Source organism: Bos taurus, chromosome 1 (genome assembly GCF_002263795.3).
Source record: "Bos taurus isolate L1 Dominette 01449 registration number 42190680 breed Hereford chromosome 1, ARS-UCD2.0, whole genome shotgun sequence".
Classification (NCBI taxonomy): Eukaryota; Metazoa; Chordata; class Mammalia; order Artiodactyla; family Bovidae; genus Bos; species Bos taurus.
Genome location: NC_037328.1, coordinates 112,499,542 through 112,514,687, shown reverse-complemented (window position 1 = coordinate 112,514,687; position 15,146 = coordinate 112,499,542). Strand labels below are relative to the sequence as shown.

General features: G+C 37.5%; 1 protein-coding gene across 5 annotated transcripts in view; it reads left to right on the top strand.

Moving 5' to 3' along the window:
• The window catches only part of MME (membrane metalloendopeptidase), a 117,015-nt gene that overhangs the window by 81,316 nt on the left and 20,553 nt on the right, over nt 1-15,146 (top strand). For all 5 annotated transcript variants that reach the window (NM_001192884.1, XM_024990592.2, XM_024990577.2 and 2 more), the window contains one exon: nt 7,098-7,156. In NM_001192884.1, the coding sequence (NP_001179813.1) occupies nt 7,098-7,156 (59 nt within the window). The remainder of the gene's footprint in view (nt 1-7,097; nt 7,157-15,146) is intronic.

Genomic DNA, 15,146 nt, shown 5'->3' with positions numbered 1-15,146 from the left:
ACTCCAGGAGTTGGTGATGGACAGGGAGGCCTGGCATGCTGCAATTCATGGGGTCGCAAAGAGTTGGACACGACTGAGCAACTGATCTGATCTGATCTTAAGGAATGGGAGAAAGTATTTGCCAATCACATATCTGGTAACAGATTAATCTCCAATATATATAAGGCACTCCTATAATTCAGTAGCAGAAAAAAAAAAACCCTAATAACCAATTTAAAATGACCCATGAACAGAGGAGCCTGGTGCGCTGCAGTCCATTGGGTCACTAAGAGTCAGACGCGACTTAGCAACTGAGCGTGCACACAAGGATTTGGATAGACATTTCTCCAAAGATGTACAAATGGCCACCAGGTAGATGGAAAGATGCTCAACATCACTAATCATCATGCATGTGTGCTAAGTCACTTCAGCCATGTCCGCTCTGTGACCCAATGGACCGTAGCCTACCAGGCTCCTCTGTCCATGAAATTCTCCAGGCAAGAATACTGGAGTGGGTTGGTGTGCCCTCGTCCAAGGGATCTTCCCACCCATCAAAGGGTCAAACCTGCATCTCTTGTGTCTACCTGCATTAGCAGGTGGTTTTTTTTTACCACTAGTGCTACCTGGGAAACCCCACTAATCATCAAGGAAATGCAAATCAAAACCCTAGTGAGATATCACATCACTCCTGTCAGGATGACATATTGTTAAAAAAATAAATAAAAAGACAACAAGTATTGGCAAGGATGTGGAGAAATTGGAACACAATTGGTGGGAATGCAAAAGGGTGCAAAAGTTATGGAAAAGAACATAGACATTCCTTAAAAAGTTAGAAATAGAACTGTCATAAGAGCCAGCAATTCTGGGCCTATAGCCAAACTAGTTGAACTCAGGATCTCAGAGATATTAGCAGTCCCGTGTTCATAGCAGTACCATTCACAATAGCTAAGATGTGGAGGCAGCCTCTTTCCCTCAACAGATGAATGGTTGGAAAAAAAATATCTGTGTATACAGTGGAACACTACTCAGTATCTAAAAAGAAGGAAATTATGCAGTATGCATTGACGAACTTAAGAAAATGCGCTAATTGAAATAAGCCCAGAAAGATAAGTACTGCCTGATTCCATTTATATGAGGTTTCTAAAATAGTCAAATTTCATAAAATCAAAGGAGAGAATCATTATTACCAAAAGATGGGGGAAGAGGGAAATGAGAAGTTAATAATCAACAGGCAAAAACTTTCCAGTTAAGCAAAATGAGTAAGTTACAGCATTGTGCCAAGTGTCAACCATAATGTACTAGATACTTAAAATATATTAAATGGGTAGATCTCATGGTAAGTATTATTGCCATAATTTAGAAAAAGGACAAAACATGAAACATTGCTGCCTTCATGGAGTCACTATTTCCTGAGCTAGACAGACAATAGACTTGTAATGTTATGTCCTTGCTAAGGGGTATATAGGATGTAAGAGCTTTCAGTTCTTTCCTGAAAGATCACAAGATTATTCTCAGTCAGGAGAATAAATACTACAAGAAAATTCTAACAGAAAAAAATCCACCCACCCCTATATGTTCCAAATTGGGAATTTCTCTGAATTTGACATAGCGCTCACATGAGTGCACACATCATGCATGTACACACACATAGAGTTACTGAAGACTAAAGCGATTGCGTCTTGTTGCCAGTGTATAACCATACACAACCAACTGATGACTTCTAGGAAGAAAATCAATGATTTTGGGGTTGGTTTTTTTTTTTTTGGTTGAAAGAGAAGTTGATTCTCTTATTGTGCTATTAGAGAAAGAACCTTGGCTCTCACCTCCGAGGATCAGGTGAATCACTCAGAGTGCTTGTTAACAACTCTTAAAGGACCAGTTTATTGAGGCTCTTTGGTCCTACTATGCTTTTGCCTTTGTATAAAATATTGTACTTTATGCAGCAATGGAAAGAGCTTGTACTCTGGAACCAGGGGGCTGAGGTGGATGGTAGAGAGAGTGAGCAACCATGAGTTAAGATTCCTGCTCTGCCACTTATTAACTGTGTGAAGTTAGACAACCACCATGATACCTCTGAGCCTCAATGGTCCCTTTATAAACTGAGGATAATAGCATTTACTTTTGCTTTGTGAGGTCATTGTGTATTGTGTATTGTGCCACATAACTTAGGTGTTCATTAAACAGTAGCCATCGTTATGATTGGGTCATGATGAGACTTCAGGGTGGTGTATAAGCCAGCATCCTAAAGCTTGTTAGGGTAGGGGCCGCCCTAAATATAAAGTAATGTAAAAATGAGCACTGGGACTTCCCAGTGATTAAGACTCTGCACTTCCAATGCAGGGGCCATGGTTTTGATCCCTGGTCGGGGGACTAAGATCCTAAGCACAGTATAGCCAAAAAATAAAATAAATCTTTAAAAATGATGAAAAATGTGAACACCTTCATTTTTAAAGAGGTTAGCAAGGAAATGGCACTGATTTTTGTAATGAAATTTTATGCATGGTGCAGATCGACATGTTAGAAGTAGGGGATTGATTGGAAGATGAGTGTGTCATATTTCTCCATAGTTTATATATTCTTTTCCCAGTTGTATCACTAACTCTATAAATAAATTAGGAAAAAGAGTTTGATCTATGATGTACCTTAGTTTCTATACATGAAAATTGAGGTATCATCTATCTTATATGGGTGGTTTGAAAGATGAATGAAAATATATAGAAAACTTTGAAGTCCTGCTGAGGCGATATTAATAAATATAAAGAATTACAGTGATAATTACCATTACAAATGAGAATTCTCCTTTCCAGAAGTATTTGAGTAAGACAGAGAAAAACCTTTGTATTATACTGCTGATTTCAAAGGAATTGCTTCAAAGCCACTAGATGCTGGGAAATTAAATGTTTTCAGGGAAAGGAGCATTCATGATTTTGTTGTTTAAAGATGTTTGTTTTAAAGTTACACATGAATAAGTGAAAGAAGTTTTATTCCATATGTCTTTGCAATCCAGTCGGTTTATTATATCCAAGAGGCTATAGGATCAGGCTGTAGACTTCTGTTTTCAGTGCCCTGGGTAAAACGGTGTCCTGTGCTTTCATCTCATCATCACTTAGGTTCCTCAGGGTAATTAAGAGGTGGAGGAGAAACGCACCTGGTCCTCCTCTCCAGGAGATTTCAGTTATATTTCCCAACTACATTGTTAGTTCAGTTTGTTCTATGTAAATGCCCCCAAACCAGAATAAGATTACTTGACAAAATTGTTTCTCAGAAATGGAAAGTAAAGTTTGCTTACCTCTTGCTTCCCCACCCTTCACTTTATACTGCACATACCCATCCTTCTACAGCCACATAGTGGAGGCAGGAAGAGAAGTCAAAGAACAGAGTGATGTGCACTCTCTCTCAGCTCCAGTACCTGCTGTAGGAGATGCTAGTGTCTGGCCTCCATACTTTAAAGGTATCTTCAGATAACTTGCACTATCCATTTTGTTACTGGACACTTGGTTCTCTCGTTAGTTGTGCATTTTCTCTTTTCTGTGCTGCTGTTCAGGGTCACATTTGTCTGTTTTCCATAAACGAAAGCCTCTCCTGAAACTCTGAGGCTGCATCCAAATCAGAAGATCTTACAGTTTTTGTTATATCACCATTTACTTTAAAAACTATATTCTTTGTCCTTTAATTTAGCTTCTGCTGTAACATAGTGAGATATTTCATGATTGACCACAAATATTAGACACTGAGTCTGTAACTGCTATCATCACTTTAAGATGAATGATCCAATTACAGTACCTTAAGTTCTGGTCATTCCCAGGGACAAAGTGCCCTGTGCTTTTGGATCTGGATAATTACCCAGGGTTGGCCTGAGGATGCACTGTGAAAGGTCTTGGGGAAGAAAAGGCAAACACTACACACTTGTGCTCTGTGAAACTAACCACCATGATTCTAATTTTATGTGAGTGTTCTGTGGTCATAAATAGCTACCTATTTTCTTGAAGGTGTAATTCACAGTGGACATTTTAATATGTAAAACTTTCCCTGCTAAGAAGTTACAAACATTGATCAAAGTACAATTTTAAACAGAAGAGCAGAAAAAAAAAATCATTAAAACAACAGGTGGGACATTTATTTTTACAAAAGCAATAAACATGAGATGGATAATACAAACTCCATTCATCTATGTCCAACTTTTGAGATCTGTTGCTATCTGCAACATCAGATTGCTGTATCTAGTTTATTCCTCTCTAATATACTAATTTAAAAATAGAAAACATGTTGACTTGGCACCTTTTGTGTTTCATTATTAGTACTGTGCCTGAGTGCAAAACCAACAATTTGTATATATTATCTGTGATTACCCACTAATGTCCATGCAGAGTATATTATCACTAAATCAGAAGTTCAGAACTGAACAACTGGGGCCTAGAAATATGTTAAAGTAATTTTTAAACAATTGAAATTCTAATAGGTATAAGCTATTTATGCATAAAATCTGTTATGTTGGCTATTATCAGGGAGGAAGAAATTTTCTTCAACCCTTCCAGGATCTTCTGGCTGGTCTATGAATTAAATTGACATGAGACAGATTAACAGGAGAAAAATCAAGGTTTAATACCATGTATACACAAGAGAGACCCAGGAAAACTGAGTAACTTGCCAAGGCTGAACCCCTAACCCTAAATACCATCTTCAGCTAAAGACAAAAGAGGATGTTGAGAATAGTGGTTTGGGACCTCAAAGGGGAGGAAGGCAATTCACATGAAGATGGAAAATCAAATGTTTGGGAAATGCTTATTCAGTGCGTCATGCTGTCACAAAGGGATACAGAATGGACTCTGATCTCTAGGCTCTGAATAGTTACCCCACCACATCTAGTCCATATTCCCTGAAGATCCCTCTGGTGATGGCTCTTTTTCAGGAACAGGTCTCCTCTATCTAAATTTTTTTAGGCAGTCATGGGGCAGGTCGAAGTTTCTTCCTAAGTCTTCCGGGAGATTTGTTTTCATCTCAAAATTATCTTCATGCCAAAGAGACTTTTTATGGGTGGCAAGTTTTGCTGTCTTACACTTTCAGAATGTTGATGACACATCAGAAATACCTCTAAACTCACCACAAGGAGCAGTGTTTCTGCTCAGGAGTGGGGTGAGCATGTTTCCTATTTTCTGCTCCTGCCAGATAGCCTTGAACCATATGTGAGTCATGTGGTTCTGTGTGAATTTATTTAAACATAGTCCTAATGCATCATTTTTCCTGATCGTGAGTTTTATTTATATATTTTCTTTCATAATACTTTTGGGCCACACAAAATCAACTTTTCCTATGTAGCTTCTGATATCAAGATTTTAGTCTAACATCCCTGGGTTTACAAATACGTGTTTTTGTTGTGAGTCACTACAAAGCACGTGGGAAGCAAGTCAAGTTTAATTAAAATAAATAAAATTGTATGCTTATAATCATCAACCTGCAAGAAATTAAAATATTGATGACTCAGCTGTGGTGAAATTAGGGAGGACTGAAATATTGGTCATACCATCCTGTTTGAAAATGTTTTTCTCTATTTGAAACAACAAAATCAAACTAAAGAAGAAACACATTGATTGACCATCCCCCAACCCAAACCCTCCATCTTCAAACTTATTTTCTTCCTAAAGAAAAATTCCCAGAAATTCTATCTGAATTTTTTTTATCTACAGAAACTCTATCTGAATTTTTTTTTAAGCCATATATCCTTCATATGAATGTCTTAGTCTTGTTATTGGAGGTAAAACTCATGCTTAATTAGAATTTATCTAACAGTTGTTATATGTGACCCTGTCTGAGTTACTTTTAATAGATCAAAATAGGACTTACATCTGATATCCCAGAATAGTTACTGAAAATTTAACTAAAATGCTGATTTGGGCAGCTGACTTTGGACTGCTTACCTTGCAAAGCAGGGTCTGGAAACAGTTCTGATTTAACCTCATTGTGTTAATTACTGTAAACTTGTTTCATGAGTAGGATAATAATTTTCACTTGAATTGTTGCCCTAAAAGTGGGGTAACTATGCGGCCACTAGATAACAATATATGGTTGTTTTGAGTGTGTGTGTGTATGTGTGCTGACATTTAAGAAGGTATCAGAATTCAAGTAAATTGACACTTTCAATATAAGGATATGTGTCTATTAATGAGTATATAAGAATACAGCCTATGAAGACAGTATTACTCCTGTTGCACAAAAGTGCTTAACAGTGATTGTTGATATGCAGTCTTCATAACATCTTAGCAGAAAGACATGGGAACACTGGCTCCATCCTTTACCTTACTGCTGCTCTCAGATTGTTGTTTGGGGAACTGGATTGTTGGTTTTTTTCTCACTCACTCTTGTATAAGCTATTTATGCTTCTTTATCATTTCCTCAACTAGGGTCTTCTGAAGTCAAGAATTGTATTTTATAAAATCTCTAGGTCCAATATAGAGCCTAATTCATGGCATATACAGACAGACAGATTTATTTAAGAATCACCTGGATTTCATTTTGCAGTCATTATACAAAAATATACCTTTGCTCACTTATCTGTCATATTTTTTTTTTTAAATTTTAAGTGACAATAATCAGAGTAGGCACACTACACAAAGCTAAATACCTGTCAAGGGGATCTCTTAGTCCCCAAAGATGCTCTTTGTAAACCAAGAATTTAAAAAGTTTAAATGTACTTTTTAGCAACCTGAAATCTGCTGAATTGAAATTTTAGCATTATTTCTATATTTTGTCAACTGTTCCAGAATTGTTGGCATAGTCACCTAGTATCAGGAACACAGAACTAAATAAATTTCAATATAATTTTAATCCATTGCAGTTTCCAAAGAGATGTGTTAGAATGGGTTTTGCACTGTGAGATGCCATCATTAAAAATGTATGCAAATTAAATAACAGATTGAAGACCTGTGTACACTCATTTTTCAAGAAGTGGAAATATTTTTAAATGAATGCTCTCATCTAGTGAATTAATTTTAATTTGTTGATCATATTTCAAACAGAAAATTAAAATTCATCTTGGAATAGTGGTAATGCTTTTATGGTTGTGAACAGATTGAATCAGATAATTTAGTATCTTTTGTAACAAGTTCTTATGTTTTCTATAGGTGGATAAGCGGAGCAGCTGTAGTCAATGCATTTTACTCGTCAGGCAGAAATCAGATAGGTAAGGTCTGTTCTTAAATAACTGTATAATATTTCTCTGTTGGTCCCACGCTTTAGTGCTTTGCATGACCAATTTATTATATTCCCTATAAAAGCAGTGTTGAGGCTGAGTTACTGATTTATTGAATATCCTCCTTGGAAATAAATGTATCCATGTACCTCTTTTCACTATAATAGCAAAATTTAAATCAGTATAAGTCACATTAAGTGGTTTTGTTTCTTTTATAACATTCTCATTTATAGCTAAGTGGTTTATCTTATTGTTAAGTACTTTTATTTCAAACTGCTTTTTAAAAAAATTCCCTTATATCTCCATAAAGTTATACTAACTTTAGGACTTTCTAAGCATCAGCATCTTAAGTGGTTTAAGTTTCAAGAACCAAAGTTTCAGAAATCCAATTTTTTTCTCAGTTCTGTATGCAGGCATTGGTAGAGATGATCCTGCTCTGTATCATTGTTTTTTCCTAGAAGGTTCCAAGAGAGAAGCTCAGAAAGTTGCAAAGTCGGTTTTACTAGGTTGAACCATGTGGAATTGTGTTTGCTTAACCACAAATGGCAACCCACTCCAGTGTTCTTGCCTGGAGAATCCCAGGGACGGGAGAGCCTGGTGGGCTGCCGTCTATGGGGTCGCACAGAGTCGGACACGACTGAAGTGACTTAGCAGCAGCAGCAGCAACCACTTTTGATCCCCCCCAAAATTTATGTTCACTAGTAGTAATATCACATAAATAAGCATAGAAATTAATACCTCTTTGGAGAAATGTCTATTTAGTTCTTTGGCCCAGTTTTTGATTGGGTCATTTATTTTTCTGGAGTTGAGCTGTAGGAGTTGCTTGTATATTTTTGAGATTAGTTGTTTGTCAGTTGCTTCATTTGCTATTATTTTCTCCCATTCTGAAGGGTGTCTTTTCACCTTGCTAATAGTTTCCTTTGTTGTGCAGAAGCTTTTAAGTTTAATTAGGTCGCATGTGTTTATTTTTGCTTTTATTTCCAATATTCTGGGAGGTGGGTCATGGAGGATCCTGCTGTGATGTATGTCGGAGAGTGTTTTGCCTATGTTCTCCTCTAGGAGTTTTATAGTTTCTGGTCTTACGTTTAGATCTTTAATCCATTTTGAGTTTATTTTTGTGTATGGTGTTAGAAAGTGTTCTAGTTTCATTCTTTTACAAGTGGTTGACCAGTTTTCCCAGCACCACTTGTTAAAGAGATTGTCTTTTCTCCATTGTATATTCTTGCCTCCTTTGTCAAAGATAAGGTGTCCATAGGTGCGTGGATTTATCTCTGGGCTTTCTATTTTGTTCCATTGATCAATATTTCTGTCTTTGTGCCAGTACCATACTGTCTTGATAACTGGGGCTTTGTAATAGAGCCTGAAGTCAGGTAGGTTGATTCCTCCAGTTCCATTCTTCTTTCTCAAGATAGCTTTGGCTATTCGAGGTTTTTTGTATTTCCATACAAATTGTGAAATTATTTGTTCTAGCTCTGTGAAGAATACCGTTGGTAGCTTGATAGGGGTTGCATTGAATCTATAAATTGCTTTGCGTAGTATACTCATTTTCACTATATTGATTCTTCCAATCCATGAACATGGTATATTTCTCCATCTATTAGTGTCCTCTTTGATTTCTTTCACCAGTGTTTTATAGTTTTCTATATATAGGTCTTTAGTTTCTTTAGGTAGATATATTCCTAAGTATTTTATTCTTTCCGTTGCAATGGTGAATGGAATTGTTTCCTTAATTTCTCTTCCTGTTTTCTCATTATTAGTGTATAGGAATGCAAGGGATTTCTGTGTGTTGATTTTGCATCCTGCAACTTTACTATAGTCATTGATTAGTTCTAGTAATTTTCTGGTGGAGTCTTTAGGGTTTTCTATGTAGAGGATCATGTCATCTGCAAATAGTGAGAGTTTTACTTCTTCTTTTCCAATTTGGATTCCTTTTATTTCTTTTTCTGCTCTGATTGCTGTGGCCAAAACTTCCAAAACTATGTTGAATAGTAATGGTGAAAGTGGGCACCCTGTCTTGTTCCTGACTTTAGGGGAAATGCTTTCAATTTTTCACCATTGAGGATAATGTTTGCTGTGGGTTTGTCATATATAGCTTTTATTATGTTGAGGTATGTTCCTTCTATTCCTGCTTTCTGGAGAGTTTTTATCATAAATGGGTGTTGAATTTTGTCAAAGGCTTTCTCTGCATCTATTGAGATAATCATATGGTTTTTACTTTTCAATTTGTTAATGTGGTGTATTACATTGATTGATTTGCAGGTATTGAAGAATCCTTGCATCCCTGGGATAAAGCCCACTTGGTCATGGTGTATGATCTTTTTAATGTGTTGTTGGATTCTGATTGCTAGAATTTTGTTAAGGATTTTTGCATCTATGTTCATCAGTGATATTGGCCTGTAGTTTTCTTTTTTTGTGGGATCTTTGTCAGGTTTTGGTATTAGAGTGATGGTGGCCTCATAGAATGAGTTTGGAAGTTTACCTTCCTCTGCAATTTTCTGGAAGAGTTTGAGCAGGATAGGTGTTAGCTCTTCTTCTCCAAAGAAGACATACAGATGGCTAACAAACACATGAAAAGATGCTCAACATCACTCATTATCAGAGAAATGCAAATCAAAACCACTATGAGGTACCATTTCACGCCAGTCAGAATGGCTGTGATCCAAAAGTCTACAAGCAATAAATGCTGGAGAGGGTGTGGAGAAAAGGGAACCCTCTTACACTGTTGGTGGGAATGCAAACTAGTACAGCCACCATGGAGAACAGTGTGGAGATTCCTTAAAAAACTGGAAATAGAACTGCCTTATGATCCAGCAATCCCACTGCTGGGCATACACACTGAGGAAACCAGAAGGGAAGGAGACACGTGTACCCCAATGTTCATCGCAGCACTGTTTATAATAGCCAGGACATGGAAGCAACCTAGATGTCCACCAGCAGATGAATGGATAAAAAAGCAGTGGTACATATACACAATGGAGTATTACTCAGCCATTAAAAAGAATACATTTGAATCAGTTCTAATGAGGTGGATGAAACTGGAGCCTATTATACAGAGTGAAGTAAGCCAGAAGGAAAAACACCAATACAGTATACTAACACATATATATGGAATTTAGAAAGATGGTAATGATAACCCTGTGTATGAAACAGCAGAAGAGACACTGATGTATAGAACAGTCTTATGGACTCTATGGGAGAGGGAGAGGGTGGGAAGATTTGGGAGAATGGCATTGATATATGTAAAATATCATGTATGAAACGAGATGCCAGTCCAGGTTCGATGCACGATACTGGATGCTTGGGGCTAGTGCACTGGGACGACCCAGAGGGATGGTATGGGGAGGGAGGAGGGTTCAGGATGGGGAACACATGTATACCTGTGGCAGATTCATTTTGATATTTGGAAAAACTAATACAATTATGTAAAGTTTAAAAATAAAATAAAATTTAAAAAAAAAAAGAAATTAATACCTCAGTGAATAACACTATGAATAATGCAATGGCTTAATAAACCAAAGATATATTTTTTCTCTTCCTGGGAATACCTTGTCATCTTGAAGCTCTCTCTTAAGTATCTTACAAATAGATACATTTCCCCCTGCCCCAAGGATTTTAGTATGAAGAAAGACAACCAACTGATTTAGTACTTCAGTGGAAGTATTAACAGTATAGCCAGCTTCTCCAGGTTTGTTCAGTCCAGCTCTTCATTTCTAAGTGTAGTCAAAAATCAAGTGGGAAGGTAAAGTTTGATGATACTTCTTAGCATTGCTTTTAAAACTAGTCTGATACATCTCCCAGCTAGTAAAATGATTACCTGAAACTAGATCAGAGCCTGTTTAATTATCAACTGAGAACCCGTGCGCTCTGTCCTTTATAAAGTATTCCTAGAAACCATTCAGATCTTTTCCTGAAAGTTGCTCAGTCGCGTCCAACTGTTTGTGACCACATGGACTGTAGCCTGCCAGGCTCCTCTTTCCATGGAATTCTCTAGGCAAGAGTACTGGAGTAGGTAGCTATTCCCTTTTCTAGGGGATTTTCCTGACCCAGAGATCGAACCCAGTTCTGCCTTACAGGCAGATTCTTTACCATCTGAGCCACCAGAGAAACTCTTTATCATTAAAGACCTTTGCTTTTTCTCTGGAGAGTCTTTACTTTGAAGACCTCTTTGATGTTCAGCAGTTCTGTCGGTGTAAAGTCTAGTTCATTCTGCTGCTGCTGCTGTTTAGTCACTAAGTCACGTCCAACCCTTTGCAACCCCATGGACTATAACCTGCCAGGCCCCTTTGTCCATGGGATTCTCCAGGCAAGAATACTGGAGTGGGTTGCCATTTCCTTCTCCAGGGGATCTTCCCAACCCAGGGATTGAACACACATCTCCTGCTTGGCAGGTGGATTCTTTACTATTGAGCTACCTAGGAAGCCTCTCGTTCATTCAAGACTTAGACTAAATAGGATAATTGACTTTTAAAGGATTCCCAAGGCAAAGTGAGGCAGCCTCAACTTCAATTGTGCATTAGGGCAGACTAAAGGATACTGCTTTCTATTAATCCAGCTCAGTATCCTATCAGACCTAGTGCTGAAGCATTCCCAAGAAGACCACTCTGGCATGTTCATCCTCTCAGTATTCTAGGGCAGGTCAAGACAGACTTCGTTTGTCTCTAAATTACCCCTTGTTCCTGAAGCTGGCTCAAAATTGGTCTGCCTCAGAGATTCCCTGAGCAGAGAAGACCTGGGTATGTTCTCATTTTGAATTTAATACCCTCAAACCAAACAAGCTACAGCAAAAGGAAAAAGAAGTTAAAAGTGGCCTGACATCTCACAAAGCAGACAATTATCATCTGAATAATCAAGAATTGGCTGTAATAAGCATTCTTAATGTATAAGAAAGACCTCTTAAAGATGCTTAATATAAATTCCTCTGATGGAAATAAGAAATCTGAAAAATTGCTAACCTCTTTTCATATGCTTATCTGCTAATAACAGCAGTTCAGAGAAAGGGAAAGTGTCATGCATGAGAACGCTTTGACGTGTACATTTTCTCCTTGACAATTCATTTGAATCTCCAAAATGGGGATTGTCTTAACTAAAAACAATTGAAGATCCTGATCTCTCACTTTCTTCTTCATAAAAGTGTATTTGTATGCCTATCCATGTCCATCCATACCTAGATATACAGCTTTTGCAACTCTCTTAATGGATTTGATATCATGTGCATCACAGAATTAGAACTGGTATAGAATAACATGTCTCATAAATGACCCTCCCACCTTCACACAAATCCCCTAAACTATATCACATGCAATTTCTTGCAGGATTGATCTTTTTATGTTATGGTGAAAAAAGAACTTGTTTTATTATTATATAGGGAGTTATCCATATTAATAATTTCTACTTTTAAAAAATTTCTACTTTTTAAAAAGTAGAAAAAAGTTATGACCACTTTTTGTCATAACTCACACATGTAGGCTAAAAGTGGTCAAAAAGTTATGACCACTTTTTGTCATAACTCACACATGTAGGCTACATTCCAATTTTTATGCACACTTGCTACTGCTAAGTCGCGTCAGTCGTGTCCGACTCTGTGCGACCCCATAGACAGCAGCCCACCAGGCTCCCTGTCCCTGGGATTCTCCAGGCAAGAACACTGGAGTGGGTTTCCATTTCCTTCTCCAATGCATGAAAGTGAAAAGTGAAGATGAAGTCGCTCAGTCATGTCCAACTCTTCACGACCCCATGGACTGCAGCCTACCAGGCTCCTCTGTCCATGGATTTTCCAGGCAAAAGAGTACTGGAGTGGGGTGCCATTACCCTTGCCCCTTCTCAAAAACAAAAAGTCAACTTTCAGGACAGGAAGACATGCTGAAAGCAGTAAATTCACTTGTTCCTCTTCCTTATGTAATTGTACCATAGAGCTTTAGGGACCTTTCATGTTATTAGAAAAGCTGCACTTGAATGTTTTGTCAAGTGTTTCTCTGTAAGTTTCAGGCACTATCCAGTCATCTTATTAAACTTTCAAGTCTTATCCAAGGAAATGACAAGTCATTTGAGAAGTCTTACTACTGCTGCATTCTCCTTTTTCAGTAACAACAAAATTCTTTTCCAATTTTAGGTAATTTATAAGTAATTTAGAGTATATTCAGCCTGGGTGATCTGTGACTACCTTGACATAATTAAACTTTGTAAAATTGTCTTACTCATCCTTCAGTTCAGTTCAGTCACTCAGTCATGTCCGACTCTTTGCGACCCCATGAATCCCAGCACACCAGGCCTTCCTGTCCATCACCAACTGCTGGAGTTTACTCAAATTCATGTCCGTCGAGGCAGTGATGCCATCCAGCCATCTCGTTCCCTGTCGTCCCCTTCTCCTCCTGCCCCCAATCCCTCCCAGCATCAGGGTCTTTTCCAATGAGTCAACTCTTTGCATGAGGTGGCCAAAGTACTGGAGTTGCAGCTTTAGCATCAGTCCTTCCAATGAACTCCCAGGACTGATCTCCTTTAGAATGGACTGGTTGGATCTCCTTGCAGTCCAAGGGACTCTCAAGAGTCTTCTCCAACACCACAGTTCAAAAGCATCAATTCTTTGGTGCTCAGCTTTCTTCACAGCCCAACTCTCACATCCATACATGACCACTGGAAAAACCATAGCCTTGACTAGACGGACCTTTGTTGGCAAAGTAATGTCTCTGCTTTTGAATATGCTATCTAGGTTGGTCATAACTTTCCTTCCAAGGAGTAAGTGTCTTTTTTAATTTCATGGCTGTAATCACCATCTGCAGTGATTTTGGAGCCCCCAAAAAATAAAGTCTGACACTGTTTCCACTGTTTTCCCATCTATTTCCCCTGAAGTGGTGGGACCAGATGCCATGATCTTAGTTTTCTGAATGTTGAGCTTTAAGCCAACTTTTTCACTCTCCTCTTTCACTTTCAACAAGAAGCTCTTTAGTTCCTCTTCACTTTCTGCCATAAGAGTGGTGTCATTAGGATTCTTATTTTCAGACTTGAGAATTAAGAGTAAATTTTTCCAAACAGGTTGCTATTTCATTTAATATAAAAACAATGTTTAACTTTTCCACCAAAATTGATTTTATCTGATTGCACTCTTGAGCTTTATATCAAAGATTCTAAAATTGAGTTGCTTGCAGCCTTAACAAAATAAACCAGGGAAGTGAGGGGATAGGCGTGAGGAGAAACACTGTCTTTTGTTTCATGGAACAATGGTGTATTTAACTAACTAACTTGTTGACAATCATGAACATAAAAAATGCACAACGAAGCAGTTGGTAATTATCAACAGTTGTGATGTCTACTAGTAACAACGATAAGACTAATCAGTAAAATCCTCATAAATATTTAGCTGACAGAGTAAAAGGAGAAATCATGATTTGCAAAGTTGAACTTGAAGACTAGTATTTAATATGAGCCATAAAAATCTTATCACTTGCCTGAAAAATGTATATCAGGGTATAATTAAAGCAGCAGGATCTTTATAGTTAATGTTTAGTCTTAATAGTGTGTTTCATAAGAGCATTTTATATAATGGATGGATTTTAATCAAAGTACATAGTGTGGGAGATAGTCCTCACTTTAAGTTAATAAAGTACTGCACATAATTTTTATACTTCAAGCTAAAAATAATTTCTTGGCACCGTTGATAGCTCAGGCAGCTACACGTGACATATAATGTTCATCAGAATTCTCCAAGGACAAAAATTTTGTGTGTTTTTTTTAACTTAGTCATTTTGATTGTTAAGACAACTTTCCAGATATTTTTTAAAGATCTAACGAGTACTTAAATTGCCCAGTGTATATTTTAAGGTCTCCTTTGTAAATAGCTCGTATTTATCCCTGAAACACTAACAAGTTAAGGTCATACTCACACACCAGCTGAATGACACAAAACAACGTTTGCTACTCTGTATTAACTAGGTCTTATATTTCTTAAAATAAGGGCCTTTGTTTTGTGCTGTTAATGTTCCATGCA